The 18307-nt window shown below is 38.6% G+C and overlaps 1 protein-coding gene across 1 annotated transcript in view; it reads left to right on the top strand.

The window, feature by feature from the left end:
* The first annotated feature begins 1622 nt into the window (after positions 1-1622).
* MYO1D (myosin ID) overlaps positions 1623-18307 on the top strand; it is a 301837-nt gene continuing 285152 nt past the window's right edge. Inside the window, exons 1-7 of the mRNA XM_011937657.1 lie at positions 1623-1828; positions 3799-3892; positions 6353-6518; positions 9510-9563; positions 11433-11528; positions 14907-15023; positions 16174-16377. Of these exons, the coding sequence (XP_011793047.1) occupies positions 1789-1828; positions 3799-3892; positions 6353-6518; positions 9510-9563; positions 11433-11528; positions 14907-15023; positions 16174-16377 (771 nt within the window). The 5' untranslated portion in view covers positions 1623-1788. The remainder of the gene's footprint in view (positions 1829-3798; positions 3893-6352; positions 6519-9509; positions 9564-11432; positions 11529-14906; positions 15024-16173; positions 16378-18307) is intronic.

Here is an 18307-nt window from a genome sequence, read left to right as displayed (position 1 = left end):
ATCACTGCTATTGAGTTTGCAATGTGACCATTCAAACCCAGATGTAAAGGACTCGAAATCAGTGCTTTAGGCTACCATGTAAACTTCCTAACAATTGAGAGGATACATAGAAAACCCATAGTAGAAAAATGCACCAAAAACCTTGAAGTAGTTAATAACTCTTAAAATACTCTAAATACTTGATAAAAATCTTGGCTTCTATTTATTGTTGAAATTATCAACATCTGTTTGTTTCCATTACTAATTATAGTCAACAGCCTTCATTCCAGCTTAAAGGAAATTAAAGGTTCTTGCTCTTTGGTCTCAAATGCTTAGTTATTTCTCCTGCTCCACCAGCCATGAAGCAAGCGTGCTTAGAGACATGCTGTCTGTGAACCAGCGTTTTGCCTGCCAGGGCACGCCCTTCACTCGGTTCTTGGATGTGAGAGAGATGTCTACCAGTATCTCTCAGCTGGTAGAGCGTGTTGGTGGCAACCGCTTGTTATGTGGAAACATTGAAGCTCTGGGTCACATTTGTTTCTATGTGTGGATTACTGTGTAAAAACAGTGGATATCTATGGGTTTTCTAAATTTTATATTTAAAAATTTTGTTAAATAGACACATAAAGTTGCACAATTGCAGTCATACCGTACCTACTCAAGCTTTGTATTCCTTTTTTTTTTTTTTTTTGTCCTGTGGCCTCTTCTCACCTGCCCATGTGGCCTTCCTCTTTATTTCTCTCCTTCCACATCACCTGTGTGTATAAAATGATTCATAAAATATAACATGTATTCTTCCATATTTTTTCATGCTTATGTACTGATTTATAAAATATATCTATGTACAGATACAAATACATATGTGATTAGATTTTTAACCCTATTTTATGGGGAAAAGGTAGAATCGTATTATGTATACTTTAAAAATACATATGCCTTTCAACCAGCTGTTCCATTCCTGAGAATCTGTACCACAGAAGTAAAAGCACCAATCTGTAAGATTATGTATCAAGAGTGTTTTCTGCAGTATTGTTCATAGAAGTAGAAAGGAACAAGAATTGTTGAATATGTAATGATATATCTACACCATGGAACTTTAGGCAGTCATAAAAAAACAAATTTGATTTATAGCAGAAGTATCTCCTCCGCTGTTCTCTCTGTTATGGATTTTACTGTTTATATTCATTTACTAACATTTTAGTGAGGTTCAAGAGGGAGAAAAAAAAAATGTGTATGACAGTCCTCTTTATAATTGAAAATCTGACTAAGTGGATTTCAGGATCTGCTTTAACTTCTATTTCTTTTCCTCCTAGAGCTCTGAGATTGTCTCCAACTCTTTTTAGCTCTTTCATCTTCTTACGCTTTTGTATTTTGGAAACAGGAAATCCCCAGCCTCCAACAAGTTAAATTCTTCCTTCTTGCCTGACTTTTAACCCCTACTGGTCTTTTCTACCAATGGCATCTGAAGGGGCACAGCCTCAAACGTTCTCTCTACAAGTTAACTCAGAGCCAATGAAATGTCAGTTCAGAAATTATTCCTAGGTTATTTGAACTTGCTTGGAAATAAGAGACTCATAGGACAGATACAGCATTTCTCTGTAACCACAGCTACGTCTTCCTTTTCTTTTGCTTCTGTACAGATTTGAAAAAGGGCGCATCTATACGTTCATTGGAGAGGTCGTCGTTTCTGTGAACCCTTACAAGTTGTTGAACATCTATGGAAGAGACACAATTGAGCAGTATAAAGGCCGTGAGCTGTATGAGAGACCGCCTCACCTTTTTGCTATTGCAGATGCTGCTTACAAGGCTATGAAGAGGCGATCAAAAGACACTTGTATTGTGATATCAGGTAATTGGAGGGGGTCCCCTGTATTTCCAAAGTCAAAATGTGTTTCATTTATCTGATACTCAAGAATCCAAACAATTGATTAAATCTTTTTTTAAAGGTAGAAGCCTGAGCAATTCTATAGGAGAGAGAAAGTGATGGACATTAAATACCGAATTATTTATATCACTTCTGATAATCCTCTAATCTTGGTTCATTTATGAAAACATACTGCACTTGGATGGCTTCTGGCCAATTTGTTAGATTGAGCTGACATGGAAAATGTTTCCGTTTCACACACATAAAAGTACTGGATAAAATGTAACAAAATTATTTTAAATAACAAAATGAAACCAAGAAAATGAAATATTGAAGTACAAAAAGGAAGAATGAACTCAAAATCAGACTGGTGCTTGGGAGCTAGTGTTGAGGGACCTACAGAGGCATGCGGGCCAGAAATAAACTTTCAGAGCTAAGGGGCTGAGCATTGAAGCCCAGAGAGGAGGGAGATAGGCGCGAGATAGGCTGCAGACCTCGCATGTTCGAGAACTGGAGCCAAACTACCTACGTTAAGGAGAGCCCTTCAGGGACCCTCGTGTAGTGAAATGGGGACAAGAGAAATATCTGTCCACTGACCCAGGATGGCCTCTCCCAGATTGTGGAAATTTCTTCAGGTGCTAATAATACCTCGCATTTGCACTGGTGGTTTTATGCTTTTAGAAACACTTTTATAATCGTTATTCCAACTCTCTGGTATGTAGAACACTTACTCTTCTAGTTGATAGACAAGAATATTAAAGGTCAGAGGTTAAGTAACTTAGTATTGGAGTTAGAAAATTGTATCCTAGGACTGTGTTTTGTTTAAAACACATCACGAAAACAATGTTGCTGGGTTTTAAAGGGGAGAATAAAAACAGTTATATGAGTGTGTGGAGTAAAAGCAAAACATTTCTTCACCTTGAGTGCCTTATTCTTCCCAAAATTCCAGCAGTAACAGCTGTTAACAGTTTAGTGTTTATCCTTTTATACATTTTCTCTGTATGTGCAAACACATGTAGTCATAATTGCATGTTATTATATTACAAATGTATAATTATATAGAGAATTATATCTGTTATATAACTCATTTTTCCATTTAATAATATGTAGTAAATATCTTTTCATTGGTGTTTTCCATAGAGCTAGTGCATTCTTTTTAATAATTGTGTAGTGTTCCCATTTAAATAATTGAATCACAATTTATCCAGTTGTCTACTGATGGATATATAATTTCCAGATTTTAACCTTGACTTACAGTACAGTCTATAGAAATATTTTAAAACCTTTGAACATTATTATTATTTGGTTTTTTTTTTAGTATTTCCTTAGGAGAAATTTTTACCAGTGGAATTTTTGAGTCAGAAGGCGTAAGCATTTAACATTTTTGATAGATACTTTGAAATTAGTTCCTTTTTCCCCATCCCCCAGCCATTATCCCGATTGTCATGCTTCTTCTATGATACCTTGTGTCTGGAGCTTGCTGTTTTGTTTTTTCACTAAAATTACTCTAATTTTTTAAACGAATTATTTTGTCACCTTTAAGATGAAAAGAAATTCTCTTGCAGAAAATAAGGTTATATGAATTTAGTTGTAACCACGGTTTGACTCACTGCCTTATTTCTTTTCTGCTAGACTATGAGTCCCTGCCAAGTACTAAAACTTTAGTCTTAGTTTACCACATTGGTACTGTTTTCCTAAGTAAATTTTTGTTTGTAGTCTACTCATTATTTTAGTTTTATAATAGTTTTATTTTCTTCCTCATATTCATGTCTGTTAGAACCACTAACCATGTCAAGGCAGGATGAAATAACTCAAAAAAGCAAAAAAATGAAACAGTGCAACATGAGGGATTTTAAATGCATCACCAGTATCAGATTTTTAAACTATTCTATTAAAAATTAGCTTACTCTTGGTTTAAATTATTATGTTAAGCCCTGAACAATTTTTCCCCCCAGGGGAAAGTGGAGCTGGTAAAACGGAAGCCAGTAAGTACATTATGCAGTATATTGCGGCCATCACCAACCCCAGTCAGAGAGCAGAGGTTGAAAGGTAAGGGAACTCCAATAATGGGGAGGAATTCTTCTTAGCACTCCGTTTTCTCTATAGACTTGTCTAGGCCTAAACTCTACAGGTTGAGCATTTTTGGGGTCTAAATCTATGGGTTGAGCATTTTTTGATGATTAAGCTACTTTGATTCTCTTAAGTGCGTATTGTCTCTGTGCTTTTATTTATTTCACTGTATCTATTTCTAGATTTGTTTTTAATAGAAAAATACTACTATAGTAAGCTTTACCTAATTATGAGACCAAAAGAATCATTACTCTGAAGCAGTTGAAAGTGTTCCCATCCTGGTTTGCTACTGTTGACTTAAATGTGGTCAGCAGAGCTGTTATAGTTTACACTGGTAGGTTCTATTGTTCAAGCCCTCACAGGTTTCTTGCTCTTTTCACCATACCAGAGTTTTTAAAAAACCGTGTTCTGAGAGAAGCGGGACTCTGGAAGTCAGACCCATGCCTTTCCATCATCATCATTACAATATTCAGAACCCACTGACAGTGGAATTTCTGAACAAGATTCATTTTCTAAAAGGATTGCATGCCATACTGTGCTGTTGTTCACAGGAAGATGAGTAATAATGCTGGTCTCTACTGTCTGGGGCCCAGCATTTAGGGGAGCAGCTGGCACATAGTATTTGCTTAACAAATACGTAAGGGATGAATGGATGATAGCTATAAAGCAACAAGACTCAACTTTCTCATGTGGCACAGCCTTTTTGAGGAGAGAAACTGTTTTCCTAATTGGTTACTTCAAAACTCAGTACTAATTTAGTAAAGAGTCCCACCTCATCTACACATTACAATCTTCAGTTTTATGAATAGGAAGAAAGGATACTGGGTTGGTGTGAAAGAAGAGCGCTTACACTTCACTACCCCGCGTGCCCTTTCTTTTTTTTTTTTTTGAGACAGAGTCTCGCTGGGTCGCCCAGGCTGGAGTGCAGTGGCCCGATCTCAGCTCACTGCAAGCTCCGCCTCCCGGGTTCATGCCATTCTCCTGCCTCAGCCTCCCGAGTAGCTGGGACTACAGGCGCCCGCCACCTCGCCCGGCTAGTTTTTTTTGTATTTTTTAGTAGAGACGGGGTTTCACCGGGTTAGCCAGGATGGTCTCGATCTCCTGACCTCGTGATCCGCCCGTCTCGGCCTCCCAAAGTGCTGGGATTACAGGCTTGAGCCACCGTGCCCGGCCGCCCTTTCTTCTTTTCATCATGTTGGGCTGCATTGCTGGGTCAGGAGAGGCATTTTTCTTAATTGTAACACATCCCTGCTTGTTACTCTGACTTTGCAATCTAGTTTGACAGGGACAGGGATATGTGTAAGTTTTCTTAATTTCCTTAGGAGCTCAGGAGAGCAACTAGATGAGAAATAAATTAATTTTACACCTACTATAGTAGAGTAAGGCATATATAAATGTACTAGTCTTTCACAAACATATCTTATCACAAGCAGTTTCCCTATGCACACATGTTTTTAAAATATGCTTTCGTTTATGAGGCAATAAGGTTGAACTCTCCACTATTAGTGGGAGTAACAGTAGATTTGCCACATCAAGTTATTTCAGAGACCAAAGTTATTTCTGCAGGTATGCCTGTGTAAGAGGAATTTTATCAGTGGAATGAAAACAAGGATATAGCATGAAGTTTAAAATGTATCCATTGGGAGGGGCTGCTGTATAGAAAGTTAGCATTCATCGAATAAAGAATGCATTAAATGACTGGTACAAAGGAGAAGTACCATACAGCTTCAAACAAAATAATGAGCAATTTCTGAACTAGTGAAGATTAAATTTGTGTTGTATAACTAAGTACAATAAAATATCACAATTCCAGGTTTTATAAGCAAGTGCCTTAAAAATTGTATCATTTTCTGTATCACCTATTCTTTCCCTTTTCAGAACACATCTTTTAAAAATTTTTCTTTATGTAGATAAAATATGTACATTTATAAAAGGAAAAACAAAAATTGTAGAATTAAGTTGAAGGTGTAAAAGTTCCCTGAAATCCTACCTTGCCCACTCCATCAGTCTCCTGTCTAGATAACCATAGTAAGGTGTGCCAATCCCTCCAATTTTTAAGCATTTGCTGACACATGTGCATGTGCGCGCGCGCACACACACACACATACATGTGTACACACACAGACACACAAGGATCCTGCAATGCATGTTGTTTGACAACTTGATTTTATATTCATTAATATATGCTGGACATTTCCATGTGAGTACATATTGATGTACCTCATTCTTTTTAGCACCTGTATAGTATTTCATTATACTGGGAAACAAAAGTTTATTTTTATCCCTATTGGTGGACATTTAAATTGTTTGGGTTTTTTTGATATTGCAAACAATGCTGGAGTCAGCATCTTTGTATAAATATTTGTATGTGTTTCAGCAAAATCCAGTTTTTAAAAAACTTATAGTTTTTATAATGACTTTCATGTATCTGTGTTAAAGAGTGAAGAATATGTTGCTTAAGTCCAACTGTGTTTTGGAAGCTTTTGGAAATGCCAAAACCAACCGTAATGACAACTCCAGCAGGTTTGGAAAATACATGGATATCAACTTTGACTTCAAGGGTGACCCTATTGGTGGGCATATCAATAACTACTTACTGGAAAAGGTAAAATGTGCTTAATTTCTGAGGGTAATGTTTTAAGTGCTGAATGTTTAAACAAATTATATTTATAGAATTTCTTTTATTGACTCAAAATAGCTTTAAATCCTATTCTCCCTTCTGGATTAGCTTTTTATGATAAGATAGTCTTCTTTTGTCTTCTCTTCTTAGCACTTACAATGTCAAGTTGGAAAAAGTTGTGGACTTTGTAGATAGATTTAGCTATGCGTGTGAATGGGTAGGGGCACAGATGTGAGTGTGTGCCAACTTCTGGGTAAGGTTTAGCCAAAAATCAATCTTAAGACTAATCAGTTCTAGTCTTTTTGTACGTCACCATCTTCTATACATTTTAATTTTAATTAATTTGATATTTCATTTTCTTCTAGTTTCTATTTGTTCATTGCTTTATAGTAACATATATGTAATTTGTGGTCTTACATCCTAATTATGAAGCAAACTGTATTTGGTCAGTAAAAACTTAAAATAGGCCCAATTTCTAGAGGATTCCAATTAGAATTCTCTTCTTGGGACCACCAGAGAGGTTGTGTCTGGTTTTGTGTTTTTTGAGACAGGGTCTCCCTCTGTCATCCAGGCTGGAGTTCACTAGTGTGAACATGGCTCACTGCAGCCTCAACCTCCCGGGCTCGAGCGTTCCTCCTACCTCAGCCTCCTGAGTAGCTGGGACCACAGGCAAGGGCCAGCATACCCAGCTAATTTTTTTTTTATTTTGTAGAGATGGGGTCTCCCTGTGTTGCCCAGGATGGTCTCAAACTCTTAGGCTCAAGCAGCTCTCCTGCCTCAGTCCCCCAAAGTGCTGGGATTACAGGCATGAGCTGCTGCACCCAGCTGGTTGTGTCTTAACTACTCTTGATTATCAGTGGACATGACTACAAGAGAATACACAGAGTTCATTTTTATAGTTAAGCTTGTGCTTTATAAAATTAAGTCTCCACCTTGAATTTACACAGATCTAAGCTGACAGGTTTTCTCAGTTAAGGGTTTCCTATCCCAATTAGGTCATAGCATCCTTTATGACCATATGATGCAGTATAATCTTTATTTTTGTTTGTTATAGTGAAGTCGGACTGTTAAGGAAATAAATGTAATATCAGAGTCAGTTGAAAAAGGACAGGAAATGCCAGGCATTATTATCAGTCTTTTTTCCAAAATGTTTCATGGATTCACTTTATGTATAATACATATTCAATCAAAAGGGTCCTTTTGAATGAACTCATATTTTGAACCCTCTCCTAACAGCAGTATTTTTGGAACCATCTAAGGCAGAGGTCTCTATGGATTGATCTTGCTCAACTTTTATTACAGGATATAAGGCATTGCTTTTTGAAATGCCAGCAGACCCTGGGAAAAGGAATGTTGAGACTATTCCTCCCTAAGCATTCCTTCCTATTCTCCCAACTTCTAATCCTTACCCCACCCCCAACCACCAAATTCCATCTTTAGGCTCCAGGTTAAAAAAATCAAAATAGTTTCATTCTTCAGTAAGTTTTAGGGACCTCTGTTTTAAGCAATAAAAAGAATTATCAAAGAATTTCAGGGGAAACCCCATAGAGAAGACTCATTCTTAGATGAGTATATAATCCATGGGGTCTTTAGGATATTTAACTGATTTGGGAGAGGACGGATAAAGAAAAAGGAGCATTAATCTTGACTATGCCTTCAGCTCCAGCCACCTCTTTAAGAGGAAATTGTTGGGCAGGTGGGAAGGCTAGTCATGGAACGAAACTGTAAGCTGGACCAGGTGTGAGGAGGGGAGAGGTGATAAAAGGATTATAGGATAGCGGAACAGAGGCTGAGGAAGAATTGGGACCTGGCTCAGCCTGGTGAGGAGCAGCCTGGGGAGGATGGGAAAGGTCATATGGGTCCATAGAAAAGGATTCAGAGGACTCAGAGCTTGGGGTGGAGACTGAAGGAACAGACAGGAGAGAAAGAAGAAAGATTTGGGACGAGTTGCATTGGGAGCAGAGACTAGGGAGGGACTGATGTGTAAAAGAATGCCTGGATGTCAGGCATCTTGGACTATTTGCCCATTTTATGACAAGAATTATCTAGATCTTGTAAGATGGAGAAATTGAAAGTGCCATTTTCTGGCTATTTGGAACCACTGTAGAGTTTGTATTGGGGTCAAGCGGTGTTGCAGAAGAAAATAAGGCATTTAGATTTAGGTCAGGTGTGAGTTGAGGAGGTTTTAAGTTCTTGAGAACACAGACTAAGGGAGAAGAAGGAGGAATGGAGTGTGGAAGGTTGTCCATAGTGAAGGAGGCAAGCCCAGAGCAAAATGGGTAGAGACGTGGGCAGTGGCAGGGGCGGGGCTGGCACTTGACACCCAGGGGAGGTGGAGCTTGCCACCAAGGTGAAGGATCAAGGCAGGCATCCCTGCGGTGATCAGACACCAATGGAGTGTGGGTGAATAATCAGGGAGGCATCCCCACAGTGATTAAACACCAAGGGAAGACTGTCTTCCCGAGTCCGTGACTGGCGCTGGAGTTTTGGGTTCACGGATAAAACGTGTCTGCTCTGTCTCTACCAGAAAAGGAAAGGAACTGAAATTAAGGGAAGGGAGAGATTGAAGGATAGTGCCAAGACTGAAAGGAGAAAGAAGTTGAGGGATAGTGAGAGAAGTTGGAGAAGAGAGTAAAAAGAGGCCGCTTACCCGATTTAAAATTGGTGAGATGTTCCTTGGGCTGGTTGGTCTAAGGACCTGAGGTTGTAGGTGGATCTTTCTCACGGAGCAAAGAGCAGGAGGACAGGGAATCTCCCAAGGGAGGTCCCTGATCCAAGTCAGGGCACCAAATGTCATCAGTTAAGGCAGGAAACGGCCATTTTTACTTCTTTTGTGATTCTTCAGTTGCTTCAGGCCATCTGAATGTATACGTGTAGGCTTGAGCTCAGAGGCCTGACAGTTCCCTAAGAAAGTGGCTCCTGTTTTATTTTAGGGGCACATTTTCAGGTTAACCATTTTAATTTGTTTTTTCTTAGTCTCGAGTGATTGTGCAACAGCCAGGAGAAAGAAGCTTTCATTCTTTCTATCAGGTTAGTAATCCGTTATACAGATAATTGATCATTTGCCCAGTTGTGCAGGAAATGAGTATTTGTGTCTTGGGCTTTCCCCTGTCCTATGCATCCCTCATCTCCACTGGCCCCACAACATGTCATGCACACACGCATGCGCCACACCCCCTGCCCTATGTGTTTAAGAGCTTGGATGAGCATGACTGTTTCACCCAGCTGGCAGGAGCTTAGCCAACCAGATGACTGCCTTGGGTAAGCATCCCCCATATTTTCTAGCAGTGTAGATAACACTTTAATGACTGTGGAAGCTTTTGAAATGGTTCTAAATGTTAAATTAATTTTTGTTTTAGTTTGAATTGAAGCTGTTGTTTCCATATTTCGGAGTTCCAGAGATCAGAATACAAATTCAGTTTGTTTCATTCATACAGACTAAAAGCAATATGATTACTTTAAAAAACAATCCAGATTTATAAATTTTAGGGAGAATTGCCTTTTTAATCCATCAAGTTTAGAAAAAAATTTGAGTATTTCAAAAGTGCCTTTAGATTCTAAAGCAGAAGTTTTTAAATAGCCCTCCTGTTGGCAAGTCTTTACGCTTAGAGAACAAGTATGATATATGATTGTAATTTTTAAAGCCCAAAGTAATATAAATCAAGGCTAACAGAAAGGAACTGAATGGTGATAACACAATTGAATGCGATTCAGTCGAGTTCAGTTTCTTCTAGGTAACTGCTTTGATGGACGCTACTCATTTGTATATATAAGTTCTGGTGTATTCATTTTAAAAATCAATTTTTAAAATCTGATAATTAGACTTTTTAAGTAAATGAAAGCATACAGTTTAATTTAGAGAATATAAACGTAATACCTTCCAAAAACATGCTCTGTATAAAAGCACTATCAATATTGTGTTTATGGTTCTGTTGGCAATTTGCCATGTTTTTTTTTTTTTTTTTTTTGAGACGGAGTCTTGCTCTGTGGCCCCGGCTGGAGTGCAGTGGCCGGATCTCAGCTCACTGCAAGCTCCGCCTCCCGGGTTTACGCCATTCTCCTGCCTCAGCCTCCCGAGTAGCTGGGACTACAGGCACCCGCCACCTCGCCCGGCTAGTTTTTTTGTATGTTTTAGTAGAGACGGGGTTTCACCGTGTTAGCCAAGATGGTCGCGATCTCCTGACCTCGTGATCTGCCCATCTCGGCCTCCCAAAGTGCTGGGATTACAGGCTTGAGCCACCACGCCCAGCCGCCATGTTTTAAATAAGCTATTTTTCTACCAAATTTAAAAGAGTTCTGTTTATTTCAATAACCTGTAACTTCTTCCCAGTGTTCTCCCCACTTGGGTGAAAGTATTAAAATTTATCTTTATCCAACACTACGATCATGGTTTCCCAGCTGTCCTCCTTTCCTGAGAGGTACTGATTGATGAGGAAAGGCTGTTTGTTTCCAGTGTGATTCAGCATATGACTCTCTGCTGATGCTTCTTACTTCCGTAGCAATATTGACTTTCTCTAAATTCTGAGACAGAACTATATCCTGTCTGTAATGAGGCTGCTAAGCAAGCAACCACCACAGAGCATAGGATCCTGTTTTACAAATGACAGCATTCAAAGCAGGAACCTTTGATGCCAGTTATATTGTAAATGAGATGAGACATTTTCAGATTAATTTTCTTTATGACTGCATAACATTCTCTGTAACTGATGACATTGAAGCCTATTTACCTTGAAGGTTTAAAAAAATAAACAAACCAACAAACAAAACTTCTTCAAAGGTAGAAAAAGGAAGACATAAGTGAATTAATCCCAGAAAATGAATAAAAGCTAGATTACCACTAAGTTCACGTTTGGTTCAATGTATGTCTGGCCAATTTATTTATAACTAAATATTTTTCAGCTACTCCAAGGAGGTTCAGAGCAGATACTGCGCTCTCTACATCTCCAGAAATCCCTTTCATCCTACAACTATATTCATGTAGGAGCTCAATTAAAGGTGAGAATTTCCTCTTTGAAATTGCTCAGATATAAATCAATCAAAGAATTGAAAGAGACATTCAATAATTATCTGGTCAAGCCTGCTGCCTTTAGGCCAATAAGCATCTCTTTTATTCTGTTCTATTTTTTAAATTCTCAAGGACAGAGATTCAGCACATTTTTGCATCAACAACTTTACTTAAAATCAATTGCGATATTTTATCACCATCTGACAGGAAAGAAGTTTTTTCCTATGTTCAATGTTGCATTTTAATTTCTAATCCTATCCCTATTCCTTTTATTTTGACACTATAAAAATATTGATAGGACTAGGAAGCCTGCCTCCTAAGAAGATTCCGTATGATTTGGCCAAAGGCAAGTTAGTAAGACAAAATTAAAATGCACTTTGATTCTTCATTCACTGTTTGTTCGAATATTGATTTTGATGCACCCTAGAAATAGTTTTGTGGCCTTTGAGGCATTTCTATTCAGCTTTCAAGTTTTTCCATTTTTTCTCTTTTCTTGTATGCAAGCACTTGCGTACACGTATATGCAGGCATATTTTTGCTTTTTTATTTGTAGTTCATTTTCTGCTAGTAATTTTACAACTAATTCTAATAATAGTTTGTTGATAATAGTTACACTATTATCCTGTTTCATAGGAGGGAAGGTATATAAATGCGTATAATAAGATATGGCAGGATGTAGATCACAGTATTATTTATTCTGGATGGGTGAGATTATGGATGTTTGTGTTCTGTTTTTCCTTATTTAAAAAAATTCTATGTTAAAAAATTTATTGCTTTCATAGTTGGGGGAGAAATAAAAGAAACTATAAAGGAAAAAGATCTAAGACATGGGAGGTGTTTCTTTAAAAATTTTATTAAAATAAGCTAATTATACCTGCATTATTGGTTTAGTTGTATTTTCATTGCTGTGCATAGAAATTAATGATATTTTGGTTTCTGCAATTAATTTTCCATTATTTGACATTTAGGTTACAACTACTTTTCTTTTACAGTCATCTGAGAGCAGGCATGTTTGGCTGAAAATGAATTAAAAACAAAAAACAGTAGAGGGCAACACTCCAGCTCTCTGAGAACTAGCCAGAGGCACTTAAAGATGTGTAAAGAATTGTAAAGTCAACTCCTGAAAAGCCAGTAACTGGGAATGTTTGTTTTCAGTCAGATTGTCTTATTGACTAAGTTACTTTTGACCAAGTCATGTAGAGTCCCCACAGAAAGCAAATATTAAGTTAATAGCCTTTTTTCTAGATTAAATTTAGCTTAGATTCCGTTTTTATCAAAAATTTCCATGTCCGGTTTCCCCACCTTTTTTTTTTGCTTCCTAAGAAAAACAAAGAAGTAATAAATGATCATAGTCAAAACCTAAAATATGAACCAAAAGCAAACAAAAATACACGAAATCTTACCATACAGAGGTGATTATTGATAATGGCTTGCGGCTATATTTATAAATGGAATCATACAATAAATCCCGATTAAATAAACCTGTTTTTATTATAATCTTTCCATGCAAACAAATATAAATTAATATAATAATTTTTATAACTATTAAGTATTGCACTGTCTGTATCTCAACCAGTCCTAAAATGCAGGAATCATATACAGTAAAGATATTTGGGGTTGCAGGTAAGAGAAGACCCAATTAAAAGTCTCCAAAAACAATAAGAAACTTAATTATCTAGCATAACAGGAAACCCTGAGATGGGACAGTTCCCGAATTAGTTAATCCATTGCTTTAACGATGTTGTTAGGGACCCAGGTGTTTTTTTTGGTTGTTTCCCCAACTTACAACTCTGCCACACTCAGTGGACAGCTTTGTCCTCTTAGGCTGGTTTTCCCTGTAGTCCCAAAATGTCATCAGAAGTTCCAGGAGTCACATGCAAAGGAGATGTTCATGGCTCATGTCCTTTTATAAGCTAGGGAAACCTCCCCAGAAGCCTCCTCCACTCATCCCCTGTAAACACTTTCCCTCATGTTGTATTGATCAGAATGGCACCCCATGCCTGTGGCTAACCAGTCATTTTGGTAAGGGAAATTTAAGATCACTCTGATGAGTTTAGACCAGTGAAGATTTACCTCTTGAGGCTAGGTGGATGCCAGTCACAAAGGTCATGCACACTTAGGAGTAAACAAATCGGGGTTCGATCAGCAAGAAATAAATGAGGGTAGAGGATGACTGTTAGGTAAGCAGCCAACAGTTCCCCACAGTAGGACATTTAGATTTTATCCAGTTACTTTCTGATTTCAACATGGTTGCAGTTTATAATAATAGTAATATCTGATACTGCTGAGTGTTTTTTTTTTTTTTTTTTATGTGCTGGTACTAGGGAGGTGCTTTACATAAATCTTCATTCAATTCCGACAACCACCCTGTAAGATATATGTTATTATGCCTATTTTATTTCTGAGGAAATTGAGGTTCACTGAGGTTGAGTATCTTGCCCAAGGAAAAAGCAAAAACCTAGGAGGAGGAGGGGCTGGTCTGGTTGTCTCCTGGACACTAGAGGGACTTGTACTCACCAGGCAGAGTGGTCCCCCCTTCCAGGACCCTTCCTCAACAAGTGAGCATCAGGCCAGGTCTCTGTATCCAAACAAGAGGAGAAACTTACTGAGGAAAGGATTGGTCAAGCCTCTGTGGCTGCTGCTGTGGTAAAACTAATATAAGCAGTTACTATTGCTTTATTGTGAATTTCTGTTTATGCACTTGTATTTCCAGTGTGATGGCCACAGCTCTAAAAGGGTAGGTGATTCATCTCTGAGCTGCCTGTACCAGTTAGTAGAGCTGACTTGCGAAATGCGTATCAAGTGAGTGAAAGAATGAAGTTATAGTTCCAGACTATTTAATAGCTTACTGAATGACTGAGGCTGGCTGTTTTGCTTTTGAGGGTCCACCTTGCCTCACCTGGAAAATAAACCACCTGATTATATGAGAGTGAAGTGTCATTGCCAGCCTAAACAAGACAATTGTGGAACAAAGTGCCACAAACAGTAGCCAAGCATGTATCTTGGAGGCTCCCACATTCAGCACTTCCGTTTGTGATCTCACATTCCATACTGTTGCCTTCACTGATCACAGAGTGGGGATCAGCTTGTCTGAGCCAGCTCAGGACTTGCTCCCTCACTGAAGGTTCCAGAAAAGGGCACAGTGCTTATTTTAGGTGATGACTTTCACACACAAGTGGGCTTTGTACGTGCTGAATAATGTTGCAACTCCTGAAATCATTTTTATTTTCTGTGGAGACTCAACATCCCCTCAACTGATTTACTACGAAAGCAAAACCTTGGTATAACTTAAAGTTAGTTTCTTAATTGTTGAATTTTAATGCTCATATGAAATGTCTGTAACCTAAGGTTTTCATTTTCATCCCCAGTGTTCTATCAATGATGCTGCTGAATTCAAAGTTGTTGCTGATGCCATGAAAGTCATTGGCTTCAAACCTGAGGAGATCCAAACAGCGTATAAGATTTTGGCTACTATTCTGCACTTGGTGAGTAGGGACACCTCTCAGAATGTATTGTCTTCTGCTGAGAACAGGATGCTTTCTCAGAAGACTTTGTTTTTTCCCTGTAGATTTAAAATGTATTCAGAGGAAATTTTGTACATGTTTTGAAGAAATTACTGTGTCTGTGATTCTTGCCATCATTTTATAATATTATGAGGGATTTTCCAAGCCACTATAGGGTTGGAGACAACGACTTCAGTTAATTGTCTTACTGGTATTGTCAAACTTTGAATTGGTTAATTTTTTTTTTTTTTTTGAGACGGAGTCTCGCTCTGTCGCCCAGGCCGGAGTGCCGTGGCCGGATCTCAGCTCGCTGCAAGCTCCGCCTCCCGGGTTTACGCCATTCTCCTGCCTCAGCCTCCCGAGTAGCTGGGACTACAGGTGCCCACCACCACACCCGGCTAGTTTTTTGTATTTTTTAATAGAGACGGGGTTTCACCGTGTTAGCCAGGATGGTCTCGATCTCCTGACCTCGTGATCCGCCCATCTCGGCCTCCCAAAGTGCTGGGATTACAGGCTTGAGCCACCGCACCCGGCCTGAATTGGTTAATTTTAAGGATAAAATAATTCAGCAGTGATGTGACTACTAGTGGTATACATTTCTAGTGGCGTTTGAAACATAGAATCGTAGGTTATCAGAACTGGATTTTTGATTGTCTCATTTTATAGGTTGGGAAATGGCCCTGATGGGTGGCATGACTGCCTCAAAGGCACAGCCAGCTCATCCCAGAGCCAACACCATAGACCACTTTGGCAGACTCATAGGCCACTTGTATCCTACTATACCACACCAAACTTAGAAGCAAAGAACTGTGTTCAAATGCTCATAAACCCTTTGGAGTAGGAACGGTCTAAGTATGACACCAAAGAAAGAGAGATCTTAAGGCAAAAGATTCATAGCTTTGATTACATAAAAATGTAAAATTTCTATCTATGAAAAATATCACTGAAAACAAAAAGATAAATGAGTAGAGAAAGGGAAAAAGTAGATGAAACTCTGTTTTTATATGTTGAGATGCATGATGTATTTAGGAAAATAGGTACAAACAAGGTCACCTGAATTATATTTTATATTGGCAAATATATCCTTGACATAATGTTTCATAATGTGTTATTTTTTTCACTTTTGATACAGGGAAATTTAAAATTTGTAGTAGATGGTGACACGCCTCTTATTGAGAATGGCAAAGTAGTATCTATCATAGCAGAATTGCTGTCTACTAAGACAGACATGGTTGAGAAAGCCCTTCTTTACCGGACGGTGGCTACAGGCCGTGACATCATCGACAAGCAGCACACAGAACAAGAGGCCAGCTACGGCAGAGATGCCTTTGCCAAGGTGAGAGTGTAACTGACCCTCTGTCACCTGGTGTTGATCACAGTTGGAATTCGAGTGAAATCCTGTGAGCGTGTATTCAGACATTCTTGAAAGAGGGTTAAGGCTTTTAGAAACCATAATGATACTTTTTGGCCATTGAAGCCTCAGTAAAACTCCCAGATATAAGCATCACTGCCAGAAAAGGTTCTGAGAAGAGTGGAGGCTGACTGGGGGCGGTGCTCATGAGGGCTTCATGTGCACAGCTCCTTTCATGGCCTCCTGTGCTGCTTCTCTCACTCAATAATGCTTCACCAGAGTCAACTGACTGAGCTCTGATCCATTTTTTTTAAGTTTTGTTTATTTTTAATTGATAATAATTGTATATGTTTGTGGGTACAATGGGATATTTCAGGGCATGTACACATTATGGAATGATCAGATCAGGCTAATTAGCATACCTCTTACCTCACCTACTACTTATCATTTATTTGTGATGAGAACATTTAAAATCCACTCTTAGCAATTTGAAACATTATTAATATTATTATTAACAACAGTCACCCTGCTTTGCGGTGGATCACCAGAAGTTATTCTTCCTGTCCAACTGAAACTTTAGTTTGACTGAAACGTTTGACTAACATCTCACACTTTCTGCATTCACCACCCTCCTCTATCCTCTGGTAATCACCATTCTGTTTTCTGCTTCTATGAGTTTGACTTTTTCAGATTGCATAGAGGTGAGATCACACAATATTTGTCTTTTTGTGCCTGACTTATTTCACTTAGCATAATGTCCTCCAGGTCTGTGTACCAAGCCTGCAGTGATAGTACCACAATTTATTTAATCATCTTCCTTTTAAGTCATCCACTTTGCTTCCCTTTTTTGCAACTGCAAACAATGCTGCACGTCTTTATACATCTATGCTTACACACTAGTGCTTTTGTTTCAGTTGAATGGATTCCCAGGAGTAGTCTTGCCAGGTCAAAAGGTATACTTATTTTATTTTTATTTTTTGAGATGCAGTCTTGCTCTGTCATCTAGGCTAGAGTGCAGTGGCACAATCTTGGCTTACTGCAACCTCCACCTCCCAGGTTCAAGTGATTCTCCTGTCTCAGCCTCACAAGTAGCTGGGATTACAGGAGTGTGCCACCACACCCAGCTAATTTTTGTATTTTTAGTAGAGACAGGGTTTCACCATGTTGACCAGGCTGGTCTCAGACTCCTGACCTCAAGCAATCTACCTGCCTCGGCCTCCCAAAGTGCTGGGATTACAGGTGTGAGCCACCACACCTGCCATATACTTATTTTAAACTTCATTTTTACTGATTTTATGATTGCATGGTAATATTTTATTGTTACTTTTATTTCATTACTAGTATATTTGAGCATCTTATATTTTTGTAGAGTATTTAAACATATTCTAAGAATTGCGTGGGTATATCTTTTGTACATTTTTCTTTGGAGCTGTTACCTTTTTATTGTCAGTTTCTATCTTAGCATATCATAAACTTTAATCCTTTGTCTATTTATCTGTGTGGCAAGCATTGTGTTTTCTCATGTCTAACTTTTGTTGTTGTTTTACTAGTTGATTAGTTTACTGTCTATTTCATTTTTTACTCTTGTAAGTTAGTCTTGGGGGAATTTGAATTTTTCCTAAGTGCAATGGAGAGCAATAGGGAGGACTTTAAGGAGGGGCAATGACTCAAGTTTGCTTTTTTTTTTTTTTTTTTTTTTTTTTGCTGGAGTGCAGTGGCACGATCTCAGCTCACTGCAAGCTCTGCCTCCCGGGTTCATGCCATTCTCCTGCCTCAGCCTCCCAAGTAGCTGGAACTATAGGCACCTGCCACCACGCCCCGCTAATTTTTTGTATTTTTAGTAGAGACGGGGTTTCACCGTGTTAGCCAGGATGGTCTCGATCTCCTGACCTCGTGATCCGCCCATCTCGGCCTC

The sequence above is a fragment of the Colobus angolensis genome, unplaced genomic scaffold (genome assembly GCF_000951035.1).
Source record: "Colobus angolensis palliatus isolate OR3802 unplaced genomic scaffold, Cang.pa_1.0 Scaffold167, whole genome shotgun sequence".
Classification (NCBI taxonomy): Eukaryota; Metazoa; Chordata; class Mammalia; order Primates; family Cercopithecidae; genus Colobus; species Colobus angolensis.
Note: the sequence above shows the minus strand (reverse complement) of the source record. Positions and strands in the feature narration are given on the sequence as shown.